The 13,676-nt window shown below is 34.5% G+C and overlaps 1 protein-coding gene across 1 annotated transcript; it reads right to left on the bottom strand.

Moving 5' to 3' along the window:
* Positions 1-9,524: 9,524 nt before the first annotated feature.
* On the bottom strand, positions 9,525-13,205 carry LOC145555596 (S-adenosyl-L-methionine:benzoic acid/salicylic acid carboxyl methyltransferase 3-like). Its single transcript, XM_081617339.1, has 4 exons — positions 13,055-13,205; positions 12,092-12,493; positions 11,278-11,532; positions 9,525-10,109 (listed from the first exon to the last, which is right to left on the bottom strand). Exons 1-4 carry the CDS (start codon positions 13,139-13,141, stop codon positions 9,759-9,761), a joined length of 1,095 nt encoding a protein of 364 aa, XP_081473465.1. The 5' UTR covers positions 13,142-13,205; the 3' UTR covers positions 9,525-9,758.
* Between the last annotated feature and the right edge of the window lie 471 nt (positions 13,206-13,676).

Below are 13,676 nucleotides of genomic sequence, written 5' to 3'. Positions count from 1 at the left end.
ACGAATTAATTTCTTCCGAATTAATTCGTCGAGTTGGTTCGCATATATTTGCTTGGGTGTGACCCGAAGGGTTCAGTCAAGATTAAGCTGTAATATTAATTATATTAATATTACTGATCGGAAGCGGCCTCCACCCAGGCATTCCGATCACTTGACCTTGCTGAATATATTAGCTTTCTAATAATTCTGAACCCGCTATCAGAATAATACACTTGTTCGAAGGACACCATTCCTTTCAAAATGTTCTCTATGTCCCCCAGTTAAATTGCAATCTAATTTCAATAACTCAATTGACTGATGATACTAAATGTGTTGTACAATTCACCAATAATTTGTGCGTCATACAGGACCCAAACCGGAGGACGCTGATTGGAGCAGGTGAACGAAGGGACGGACTCTACTACTTTTGTGATGTACCAAAGGTTCGTGCTTTGGTTGTGGGTGATCACTCTACTCCAGAATTGTGGCATCAGCGTTTGGGACATCCTTCTGACAAAGTGGTGCAGTCACTTCCTGTAGTGGGTAAATCTAGTACTGTTTTAGATAAAGCATGTGATGTATGTCATCAGGAAAAAAAAACAAGAGACCCCTTTCCTATAAGTGATAGTAAAGCCTCTAGAATTTTTGAGATTATACATTGTGATCTTTGGGGGCCGTACACCACTCCCTCCTCTTGTGGTGCACATTATTTTTTGACTCTTGTGGATGATTTTTCTAGAGCTGTCTGGGTTATTTTGTTAATTGATAAAATGGAAGTATGTAAGATGTTTACTGCCTTTTTTGCTATGATTGAAACTCAGTTTAATGCACAAGTGAAATTTGTTCGAAGTGATAATGGCACAGAATGTAATTGTATGAAAGATTATTTTGTTGAAAAAGGAATTATTTTTCAAACATCTTGTGTAGGGACACCGCAACAAAATGGTAGGGTGGAGAGAAAACATCGTCATATTTTAAGTGTGGGGAGGGCCTTGCGATTTCAGGGTAATTTGCCTATTGATTTTTGGGGTGAATGTATTTTAGGTGCCGGTTACCTGATTAATAGAACGCCTTCTAGTGTTCTAAAATATAAAACCCCGTATGAGATTTTGTTTGGTGTACCCCCTTCTTATAATGAATTGCGTGTCTTTGGATGCTTGTGCTATGCTCACAACCAACGAGCTAAGGGAGATAAATTTGCTAGTAGGAGTCGAAAATGTATTTTTGTTGGATATCCTCATGGTAAGAAAGGGTGGAAATTATATGATCTTGAACGCAATGAGTTTTTCGTTTCCCGTGATGTAAAGTTCTATGAGACAGAATTTCCTTATTTTCTTGCTCCTAACAAAGATTCTTCTCCTAGTATGGTTAATGTGTCATTTGGTGAACTTGATGATGATTTTGCTTATGAAATGCATCGTTGTGAACCTGGGGATGTGTCTTTGCCTAACAATTCCCATGTTCATGACCAAAATGAGGTAGCTATGCGTGATAACCTGGTGTTGGTTGAGGATGTTGGTAGTTCTTATGCTAGGGGTGTTGAAGTAGCAAGTGGGTCTACCACTACGGAGGTTGCGGTAGCTAGTGAGGGTGAGGTTGTGGCTAGTGAGGAGTGTAATGCAGATGGGGCAAGTAAGGATGATATGGGCCGTGGTTTTCGTCCTAAAAAGCCATCGATATTATTGCGTGATTTTGTGACACATACAGTACAAAAGCTGAGTCCTTCCCAATGTTCACCCGCGTCCTCTTTGTCCTCAGGTATGCCCTATCCTATAGCACATTTTTTGAATTGTAACCGTTTTTACTTGGGACATCGGAAATTTCTTGCATCTGTAACCGCAGGCATTGAACCACGATCTTATAAGGAGGCTGTGAAAGATCCAAGTTGGAGAGAAGCAATGGAAAAGGAGATAAGAGCTCTAGAAGACAATGGCACATGGACGTTGGAGACTTTACCCCCCGGAAAACGGGCTCTTGGTTGTCAATGGGTGTATAAGGTAAAATATAACTCAGATGGTAGTATTGAGCGACTTAAGGCTCGACTGGTTATTTTTGGTAATCATCAAGTTGCAGGAATTGATTACACAGATACTTTTGCCCCGGTTGCAAAGATGACCACAGTTCGTGCCTTTTTAGCTGTTGCTGCAGCTAAAAATTGGGAGTTGCATCAAATGGATGTTCATAATGCCTTCTTGCATGGTGATCTCTCAGAAGAGGTGTACATGAAATTGCCCCCGGGTTTTGAAGTGACTCAACCAGGCCGTGGGTGTAGATTGCGAAAATCCTTTTATGGCCTTAAACAGGCACCTCGTTGTTGGTTTGCAAAACTAGCAGCTTCCTTGAAGAATTATGGTTTTCGACAATCATACTCTGATTATTCCTTATTTACCTTACAGAAAGGTAAGGTTCAGATTAATGTGCTTGTTTACGTTGACGACTTGATTATATCTGGAAACAATTCCCCTGCACTTTTAGCCTTTAAGAAATATCTTAGTGAATGTTTTCATATGAAAGATCTTGGTGTTTTGAAGTATTTTTTGGGGATTGAAGTTGCTAGAAGTGAGGAAGGGATTTTCTTGTGTCAACGGAAATATGCTCTTGATATTATTTCGGAGAGTGGATTGCTAGGGGCTAAGCCCGCGTCTTCTCCCATGGAGCAAAACCATTACTTGGCTCGTTCGACGAGTCCTTTTCTGGCAGATGTTGAGTCTTATAGACGTTTGGTGGGACGTTTGATTTACTTGTCCTTCACTCGACCAGACTTGGCTTATGCGGTACATATTTTGTCTCAGTTTTTACATGAACCACGTCGTGATCATATGGATGCGGCAATGAGAGTAGTTCGATATTTGAAGGGTGCTCCAGGGCAAGGTATTCTTCTTCGTTCTGATTGTGATTTACATCTGTCTGGATGGTGTGACTCCGACTGGGCAAGTTGCCCTCTTACTCGTAGGTCTTTGTCCGGTTGGCTTGTGTTCCTTAGTCAGTCTCCTATATCATGGAAGACTAAGAAACAAGTAACTGTTTCCCGTTCTTCCGCCGAGGCTGAGTATAGATCCATGGCAGAAGTAACTTGTGAATTGAAATGGCTTAAGGGTCTACTTGACAGTCTTGGGGTGCAACACCCACGTGCTATGAGTTTGTATTGTGACAGTTAGTCTGCACTGTATCTTTCTTAAAATCCAGTTTTTCACGAGCGCACGAAACATATTGAAGTCGATTGTCACTTTCTGCGTGATGCTATTATAGATGGCACCATCAGTCCCTCACATGTTCCTACAAATGCACAATTGGCGGATATTTTCACGAAAGCACTTGGTAAAAGCCAATTCGATTTTCTCCTTCACCAGTTGGGCATTTGTAACCTTCATGCTCCAACTTGAGGGGGGGTGTTGGGATTAATATGTATTGTACATTCTAGGCCTAAGTAGTTAAGTTATGGGCTTTATTGTTTTGTTGTACTTGTAATTAGTAAAAGCCCATACTCCAATATTTTTAGCTTGTATATATTTTTGCTGAGTGGAATAACAACCCTAAGGGGGAATTATCATTCTCTACATTTTGGTTGGGAAGAGGAAGAATTGGGGCTTTTTTGGTCGAGAAGTAGAGGAATCGGGGAGTGTTGTCGTTTTTCGTTGGTGGTTGTTAGCAACGGTGGTCGGGAATCGGGCCTGCTAAGGTGCGATGAGGAGTTTCGAACTGCTGGGGGGGACTAGGGGTTGGCAGCGGTGGTCGGAAAGGGGAGGGGCAGGTTTTGGTGGTGGGGATGGTGACCGGGGTTGTGTGAGGTGGTGGGTTGGGTGGAGCAGTGGTGGTGTTTGGGGAAAGGAGAGAGAAAAGAAAAAAAAAAATAATTTAAGCAAATTATATAGTGACACGTGGCATTGTTAACTTGTTTATCAGGTTGTATCCGGTTTTGTTTTGTTTAAAGTTAAGACCCCCTAAAGGTCGTAATATTCAGATATAATCCAAAACTTGTATTATTTAAAAAAACAGACCAAAGGTTATATTATTAATAGCAATTTTTCCAAAAAAAAAAAAAAAACATGTATGTATAAGCCAATGTTGTAAGACATGTAGCAATCAACGACGATACAATTCATTTAAAATAATGAAAGTTGTGTGGTACATATTCTTTGTAAGAAAAAAAAAATTATATCCAATCAAAATAAAGCAAAACACGTACGTATAAAATGTTTTGTAGCTCGCATGACATACGAATGCCTCGCATGTCACGCGATTTTCTCAACCTTTTATTTTTCAGCGCTAGTTAAATTATAAATACCTGGTTTATTCAAGCTTAAGCATTAAGCGTTGAGGAGGTGACACGCGAGCACATAACAATTCAATGGTCAATTTTAATTTCTAATTGAATCTCAATTCCAATTCAATTTTGATATCATCGCATGTATATAGGTTAATTAATAAATGTCTTATTAACCCTTAATATATAATATGAAAATCACAAATGCCCCATATAAAGAGAGTAGGTAGAAAATCAAATTGTCATTTCCCTATCGACTTTACACCTTTAATAAAGATGCATGTCAAATTGTCAATTGCCAATTTGTAGGAAAAAAAGCTCTTAAAACGTGATTGGGAAGTACATTTATTGGTGAAAAAACGTGAAACAAATTTTTTTTAAAAAAAACAGCAGCATTAAATTCTAATGAAATCGTCATCAAAAATGAAAGAAATTATCAAATAAATAAGTCACTCCACTTTCATTTCAGAGGGCCGAATGCAACTTGGTCCTCAGCACATGACCCCAAATATATTTGGCCTTAAATATTTGGGCCTCATATGATTACCAACTAATTTCATATCTCTGTACTCACTTTTATGATTCGTGTAAAATTATACTCCATATATTATCAAATTTATTTTATTTTGACCACATAAGTCGTAATTTTAAGAATATATCAGAGGAAGTACATACATTACTTGAAGTCATTGGTCTAATGTCGATAATTCCTTTATAAATAATACTTCTTACAATATTTATATTAAAATTTTTACCACACACTTTTATTTATTAATATACAATGGTAATAATTGTCATAACTTTCACTATTATTAAGTCAATTTCAATGTATATTATCAAACTTTTTATCTTTGCTAATATAATGTTGCCCTTGATGTTTTGATGATAACACAAGTCAATGGACTAATGCCTTGATAAGTGTTGTAGTTTGCTTATGTAAAAGTGCAGGGACTAACTCCAGACATAAGGAACAAGAGCTAAAGGATCAGAAGACTAGTACGTAGCAGTGTTCCTGTAAAGGAAATGAAGCTTCGGAGCAGAAGCTGAAGAAAGAAGACTCGGAGCAGAGACTTCTTAGAGAATTAAAGTCTAAAATATTTTTATGTTTTAGGTTTTATGTAAGTGAGAATAATTAGAAATTAATGATAAAGTGGAATGCGGTTTTAATTTGTTAAAAAGATAGAATTTCTTTGATTGCTAAAAAATAGGAAAGTTGGTTTTTGAAAATATATTTTCTGATCTTATTTTTATTTAATATCTTTTTATTTCGGAAAAATATCTTTGAATTGGTTAGAAAAACTAACTTTCTAAACTTGCGCAACTAACTGTTGATTTAGTCTTCACCACTAAACGCTGAAATTGCTCCTAAGAGAATCAAAGTGCCCTGGTTTCTAGGACACGTTTGAAGCTCTAGTAGTGGTGGAAAGAAGTGGCGTTGATATGCAGCAGTAGTGGCGAAAGTGGTGGAAGTTGTGGTGTTCTAATCAAGCTATGGTTTCCTATAAATATCGAAGTTATTCTTTAGAAAACTTCACCTTGTTCGATCATATCTTTCTATCTTTCTTGTTTTCTAAAAGAGTCAAGTGTCGCATTCCACTTAAGTTGTTAACTTTCTAAATTACTTTCACTAGAGTTTTATCTTTCAAATGTTGTAATTGGGGTATTGGGAGTTTGAGTGAACTCTAAGAGAAGTCAGTAGAGAAAGAGATAGAAGAGAAAAAGAGAAAAGAAGAGTAGCAAGTAGAGGGACTTGCTGCTAGGGAACTCCAAGTTCGTAGAGGAACTTGGAGCTAGACCCTTTAGCTTGTAATAGGTTGTTTGCCCTATTATAGTAAAGAATCTTTCCTAAAATTCCAACTGATCGTGGTTTCTTCTCTAATTAGGGCCAAGAGGTTTTCCACGTAAAATCTCTCTGTGTGATTTCTGAGTTCCTTTAGCTTAGTTTTATTAATTCCGCAAAAAGTTAGCTAAATTCTTCCTTACTACAACTCACCCCCCCCCCCTTGTAGTATTCTTCTAAAGTAACATATACTATCAAAAATATATATGATCAAAGTAAGTTTATAAACTATATAAAAAGTTAAAGTGATGATTCTACTGAGAAACGGAGAAATTAGTTATTTATTATGAGCACAATTTAGTGCTAATTGTTGAAAATAATGCTAAGGAATTAAAGTACTTTACTCCCACCATCTCTATTTGATAATCACTTTTGGACAATTTTCACGGGATTTAATAAACATGAATAAGAAGTAGCAAAGGTACATTGAAAAAATAAATTTACATTGGGTAGGTGTGCAAAAAAGTAGAAGGAGAAAGTAATTAAAATACATGGGAAAGCAAAATTTACATGGAAAGTTAAATTTGCACAAATATTTTTGCAAATTGGAGAGAATTTTGGTAAAAAAATTAATATTAATGGTACTTGAAAAAATCAAATGTGACTATCAAATAGGGACGGAGAGAATATTTGTTTTGGAGAAAAATCCTCTGACCCACATTGGTGGGATAAGGAAGACTTTACTTGGTTTTTATATGTGTGTTTATACTTTGATGTTTGAAGTGCTTTCCCGATGGTTGTGGGCTAGAAGTGGGCATCCCCACGCGCGCCGCCGCTGTCCGGCCGGTTCGTATTTATGGCACGTGCGCGGTGTGATGTGCCTTCCTTTAAGGGCCAAGTCGTAATTGACGTTCCAGCTTTTATGAGATTGTTCAGCTAAAAAGCCCGTAACAACGTTTGACTCGATTTTTAAAAAACGTTTGTAACTGTCGTTGATTTTTCTCTCCACGATTATTTTGTGGCTTGATTCTCTCCATCAGTTACGGTTTTCTTCATCTTTTATAAACTAGCCTTCTAGCCCGTGCAATGCACGGGTTGTTTATAGAAAGTTGTATTGAAAGGTAATGATCGAGGAAATACCAATAAATCATTATGGGGTGTAATGTGTAATCTAAAGTATAATTAAAGAAATTAGATTTTTAGGGCTCTAATTCAAAATGAGGCTTTAAAAAAAGAAGTGAAGGGACTAAAATTAAAGAGAGAAAAAGAAAAGGTTGAATTGAATAGGGGAGATGAATATGAAGCATGTATGAGAGAGTTTAATGAAATAATTAAGATAGTGTAATAAAAAACTAAAAATATATATATAAGAAGACATGTGGCACATCTAGTGTAAAAGAAGCTAGAAAAGTGTAATAGAATGGAGACATGTATATTTTCTGTTTAGAGTTTTTAAATACTAAGTATAGATTGGTCTTTTCGTGGCTTTTGAAACACACAAAAACACTTTCTTCTCTTCCTCTATTCTTCAAATTTTCCTCTAAATAAGTTTCTGAGCATACTGTAAGTTCCTAATCTCTCTTTTTGAGTTCACATTAAGAGAGATCGATGTGTTAAATCTTAAGGGGCAACGCCATCTCTGATTGCACCATAGTTGGGGCGAATTTTGCTTCTAAGACAGTGTTCTAAACATGTCACAGCTTTATACATACATTAATCAAATTCGACCCACATTTCAATCCCCTCTCTCTCTCTCTCTCTCTCTCTCTCTCTCTCTCTCCCGACATTTATATATATATATATTTTCTTCTGAATTTTAGAGTGTCTCAACCTACACTAATGACATTTATTTTTTAACCAAAAGAGTATCCTTTAATGACATGGTAGTGGCATCTATCTACACCTGGAAAATGGGTCATTCAGGTCTAGTAAGTTTTGGTCGGGTAAATTTTGGGTCAATAAATATTCGGGTCGGGTTAGGTCAATTCGGGTTTTTGGTATGTTTCGAGATAATGGTAATTCGAGTCGGGTATCGGTTCAACAATTCGGATTGAGTTCAGGTCGGGTTATTTTGGGTCGGGTCAGTTTTCGGGTTCAATTATCGGGTCAAGTTCGGGTCAAGTTGAGTTCAGGTTGGTTCAATTCGGGTCAAGTCAATCTTCGTCTATATGTGTCGATGTAGAAATTTGATCAATAATATATTATAATTATCAATAAGTATAAAGTACAACAATTGAATATTAATAATATATACACAAGACTGTATTGTTTCATACGACATTGAGTTGGTCAAAATTCAAATTAGATAAAGTGAATAGTGGAAAAAAAAAAATCAACGCAACACTTAAAAAGAAGAAGCTAAGAGTATTGTAATAATAACAATAACTAGTGTTCTTAATCAAATGGAACTCTTTATGAATTACGAGTACTAAATTAAACGCACATTTCAACAACATTATACACACAATACTATATTATTTATTTTGGTTAAATTCGATAGGTGTTTATTTGGGTAAAGTAATTAAGCCCTAAATCATTTAGGTCATTTTGAGTGTTTGTTAATTTTGGATCGGGTCATTTTGGGTATAGTTTGGGTCACTTCGGGTTTCGATTCCGTTCGGGTCAATCAATTCAGGTCAAAATCGGGTCGGGTGATCACTTCAGGTATCGAGTCAATTAGGGTTGGGTCAATTCGGGTATCGGGTCAACTTTGGGTCGAGTTAATTAGGTTCGGGTCCATTCGGGTATCAGGTCAACTCTACTTCGGGTCGGGTATGGGCCGGGTCAGCTTTGTGCTCAGGTCAATTTCGGGTCTACGTTTTTGGGTCACGGGTCAGGTCATTCGGGTCGGGTCAGAATTGTCAGCTCTAATCTACAGTAGTATAGCTACATAGTATCAAGAATTAATAACAAAAGATTGAATCACAGTACAAGATGTATAAGATTCAAAACATGTTTATTAACAATTTCTCCATCTCATTAAATTTGTCGATAAAAAATTTTAATATTACAGGAAATATTAGAAAGGAAAATTTGTGAGGAAGGACCTTTTAAGAGATCGAAAGGACTTTTTAAGACAAAAGTTGTGAGAAAGGACCTTATAAGTTGTGTCAGGTTGTGAAAAAGAATTTTGGTTGATTTTCCGGTTCGTCGTCAACGCATGACTCCGACATTGACTATCATGTTCCTAGCACATGAAACTTTAGAAAGACTCTTTCGCACTTTTTTCCCCATATTTTCCTCCATTTCAAACAATCCCGTGCTACGCACATGAGGGGAAACCTGGGGAAAAGAGTAATTGGAGGTCTTTTTTAAGCGTCATATGTTAGGCACGTGAAAGTCAACGCTAGAATCAGGCGTTGACTAGTCGGAAAATCAAACCAATGTCCCTCTTCACAACCTCACACAATTTATAAGGTCCTTTCTCACAACTTTTGTCTCAAAAGATCCTTATTTACAAAGTCGCTCTCTTAAAAGGTCATTTTTCACAACATGTTTATTAACAATTTCACCTTCTCATTAAATTTCTCGATAAAAAATTTAAACAGTACAAAAAATATTAGAAAATTTCAAGATTTACTTCCTGAAGTTTTTGGACCAACTAAAGAACACAAACAAAACAAGAACGTAACAAATTAAAGATGAGCTTATTTTATAGTACAAATTGTTGTAGAAAAACCTTCTTCAAATAAATTTAAAACAACAAGTAATAAATTGAGTTTCCTCCATGAATAATCAACCCTTTCGCGTTAGCGACACCGTGACATTGATGAATACACTCTTTTCCTTAGCCATCGAGACTTGAACAAGTTCGGTATACCTTAAGAATATTTCTTCAATGATGGTTTCTCCGAAATGAAGTATGAGGAAGGGTTCCGCCACTGATCTTACACATTTGACAAAGTCATAATGTACGGCATTTGAAGAGTTTTTGTTAAGATCATTTGCTTCCCAACTTACTTCAGAAACATGATCTTCATTTAGAGTAAATGATCCTTCTTTCTCCACCAAATATCTTAGCTCTGTTGCTGATGGAGTGTAAATAGGGATATTGAATTTATTGAGCTTCTCTTCCTCAATGAAACCCTACATAAGTTTACAAATTATAATTATACCAAGTGTTTCCTTTTCAACAAAAAATATTTCCTTCGTTCTTTTATGTTCTACTCAGTTACCGTAAATAAATAATAATACTCATAATAATTTTCCATCATGTTATACTTATACCATCACTTACTTTTTTTCCTTTATTAACCTTTATTTATTTTTTTTAATTAATTTTAATCATCGCACCTTGGTTCTAATTTTTGTGATTTCCCTATTCATTATTTTAAAATGTTTGCACATATCTATATATTAAAATCTCGTTACACCATTTACCTTATACTTGCACTAGTAAAAAAAATGCTTAGTTACAAATACTATATTTGTAACTAACATTAGCTATGTCTGTTACAAATAGGATATTATTGTAACGGACAACGTAATGTTGGTTACAAATACATCTTAGTTGTAACGGACAACAGAATGTTGGTTACGAATACATCTTAGTTGTAACGGAAAACAGAATGTTGGTTACAAATTATATAAATCTCTTTATGTACACCAAAATCAAACAATAATCGGTCTTTGGTAAGAACCATATATCATCATCATTGAGCGCGGTAGTTAGAACTATAAAGAATAATGATAACTATATCATCTTTCTCATTATTACTTACTCCCTTCATTTTTAAATACTTGCTCCATTTTTATTTTTTGCACTATTCATTTGTCCTACTTTGATTAATGTTTGTGACTTATACATAAGAAAAAATATAGTCTTGTGGGTACTTGTTGGAATCATCTCAATAAATAGATTATTAATTAATTTTCAATTGTTAGAATTTATACTTATTGGTAATTAAAGATATTAGTGATCAAAGATTAGCATCGGCATGCGTGTCCAAGAGAAATAGAGCAAGTATTTAAAAACGGAGGGAGTATTAGTTATTGTTTATAGTTTTGTCTTAATCATTTGATTCACTCGTTTAGGTTGATAGTCAAAGTTATCCGTCCCTAAATCTTAACTAATATATCTGAACAAATGTACCTAGTCATATTATATTGCTTTCTCATGCAGTGTATATAATCTAGTATACTCATCAATATAATTAAGCTTTTCACCTACCATTCTTTTTTTCATAACTCTATACCAAAACATGTAAATCGAAGGTGCACTAAGATGATAGAGATTGATTGTATGTAGTATTACCTCAATAACCATGTCATTAAGCGCGGTAGCAAGAAGATCAAACATGTTACAAGACTCCTTACTATAAATTTCATTGCTTTTCCTTCCCAATATAGTAAGCACCATCATCCCTCCTTCTATTACTTCTTTGGATCGACAACTTAGAAACATTGAAAAATCCTTTTCAAATTGTTTATAGTAAGCTTCAAGCACATTGGATGGACTTGTTCTTGCTAAGAATATGTTCCCTTTGTTGTCCTCTATCTCATCTGGCACCTGATTCAATCATGCATGGTCAATTTCTACAACTTCAATATTACAAAATTTGATAATAATTAATTAATTAATTAATTATAATAATGCTACTACAGTACACTTAATTATTGTTGTGTTTTATATTGCACAAAGTTTAATTATACAAGTGGGTACCTATTTTTAACTTATTACATTATTCACTATATACTTTATAATTTGTATGATTCCAAGAAAGAGAGAAAATGTGTGAATTATTAGCTTATTTTTTAGGAAAAGAATCTTTATCAAATCTTAAATCTAGCGATTTCTTGATCTATTAAGTTGCTTCCTTAGTGCTTCCTCCTTTCACTTTAGTCGATATATGATATGAAGTATTTATTTAGGCACATTTTTCAATATATTCAATCATCAATCAACTAAACTAAAAGCTTAAACTGATACTTTGATACCATATTAGTGGACCAATTTAACCAAAAGCTTAAACTGATGGTTAAGGCTCAAGATTATGTTTTATAATCTATTAATGAGCAAAAAATATACGAAGTAAAAAATGATCTTACGCTACGAAGATAGATTTTACCTGAGATAGCCAATGTAGGCTATATGAAGAATGGACAAATTGCAAGTGGTTACTTGGAAAAAGCCTACCATAAAAAGAGCCAGGAACACCATTCACAAAACAATACCCAAAATCATCTCCTAATTGTTGCTTAAGCTTATCGTCAAAGCATCCCAATGACCTAAAGATGGCGTTAAAATCGTTCCTTGGGAGATCATTCAAGTAGACTTGATACTCTTGGGGGCCATTTCCGAGCTCTCGACGAGTCTTATCGACGGTTGCTATGAGATCGGACACCACAGTCAAGCTGTTAGCCAAGGAACACCCCAAGTCTGCAATGCCTAAGGTTGTTGGTCGTTTCTTGCAATAGAACTCTTTTATTGCTTTCTCTTTTATATGTTTTGTCAATGATATCACTTGTTTCTGTTGCAAAGAAAATATCCAATCTTAAATTGATTAGTATTAAGTTGATAAAGTTATGAAATTTAATGTTTGTGCATTGTACCTTACAAAGTATAAATGAATTAGTTGGTCTAAATGTGTATTAGAAATTTAGAAATTATGTGTTTATTTGATCATGTACTAATATAACGTGTTGTATATAAGACTTTTTTGTGTCTAACTACCATTTATTTTTTCGGAAAATAATTTGACAAGAAAATGATAATAAAAAAAATGAAAAATACACGATTGGTAAATGGTAGTCCTTGTGTTTCATAATAATCGTAATACTTTGATCGGTGAAAATGCCGATGCACAACTTTGACCTTATAATTATATATCACTAAAAAGTACTCGTATAAAACTTGATCTAATGAAATATACATAAAAAGTTAAAATATATTACATGACAATATATGTTTTTTTTTATATAAATTGATGAAAAATAGAGTCAAAGTAAACATATAAATACAGCAAAAGTCACACAATTGCAATTATTACAAAATAGAGGGAGTAAAACGTAAAAATAATGAACGGTGGTACCTGCATATAGGATGCTTTAGCATAACTGGTATCATCTTGCCCATCTTTCATGTGAAGAACTTGCTCTATCTCAACTTCCATCACCATCTTATCACTCTCTTTCTTTCTTGTTTTGATGTATGTTGTATACTTTTTTTGAAAGAAATGTATGTTGTATACTTTTAGGCTCTTAACTTTGTAGCTTGCTTAGTTTTATGGGTACTTATATAATAGCTAGTGTTAAATTATCAATATTGTATATGCTATATTACAACGTTTTTAGTAGTTAGCATGCATTATTGTTAAATTTTAATATTAAACTGGCCATACGCGTGGAAATACTTTACTTGGGTTCCCATTTAGCAATTTTTATTCTATTGAGTATTTTTTAATTAAGTATTTAGAACGTTTTTTTGTACTTGCCTTCAACATTGAACAGATTATTATATGAAAAAAATTATACAAGTATATTATATGATAAATTATACAAGTATATTTAATTTAGTCTGTCCTTATTATATTGAATACTGTATTTTCTATGTTTAATTTGTTAGTTTGTAATTCAGACCCTTCACTTAATAATACAGAGTAATTTAATATATTCTAACTCTTTCTCTCAAAACGCCGTAAAAGTCAAATCGAA

Source organism: Chenopodium album, chromosome 8, assembly GCF_948465745.1.
Source record: "Chenopodium album chromosome 8, dcCheAlbu1.1, whole genome shotgun sequence".
Classification (NCBI taxonomy): domain Eukaryota; kingdom Viridiplantae; phylum Streptophyta; class Magnoliopsida; order Caryophyllales; family Amaranthaceae; genus Chenopodium; species Chenopodium album.
This window is presented reverse-complemented; position numbering and strand designations above follow the sequence as displayed.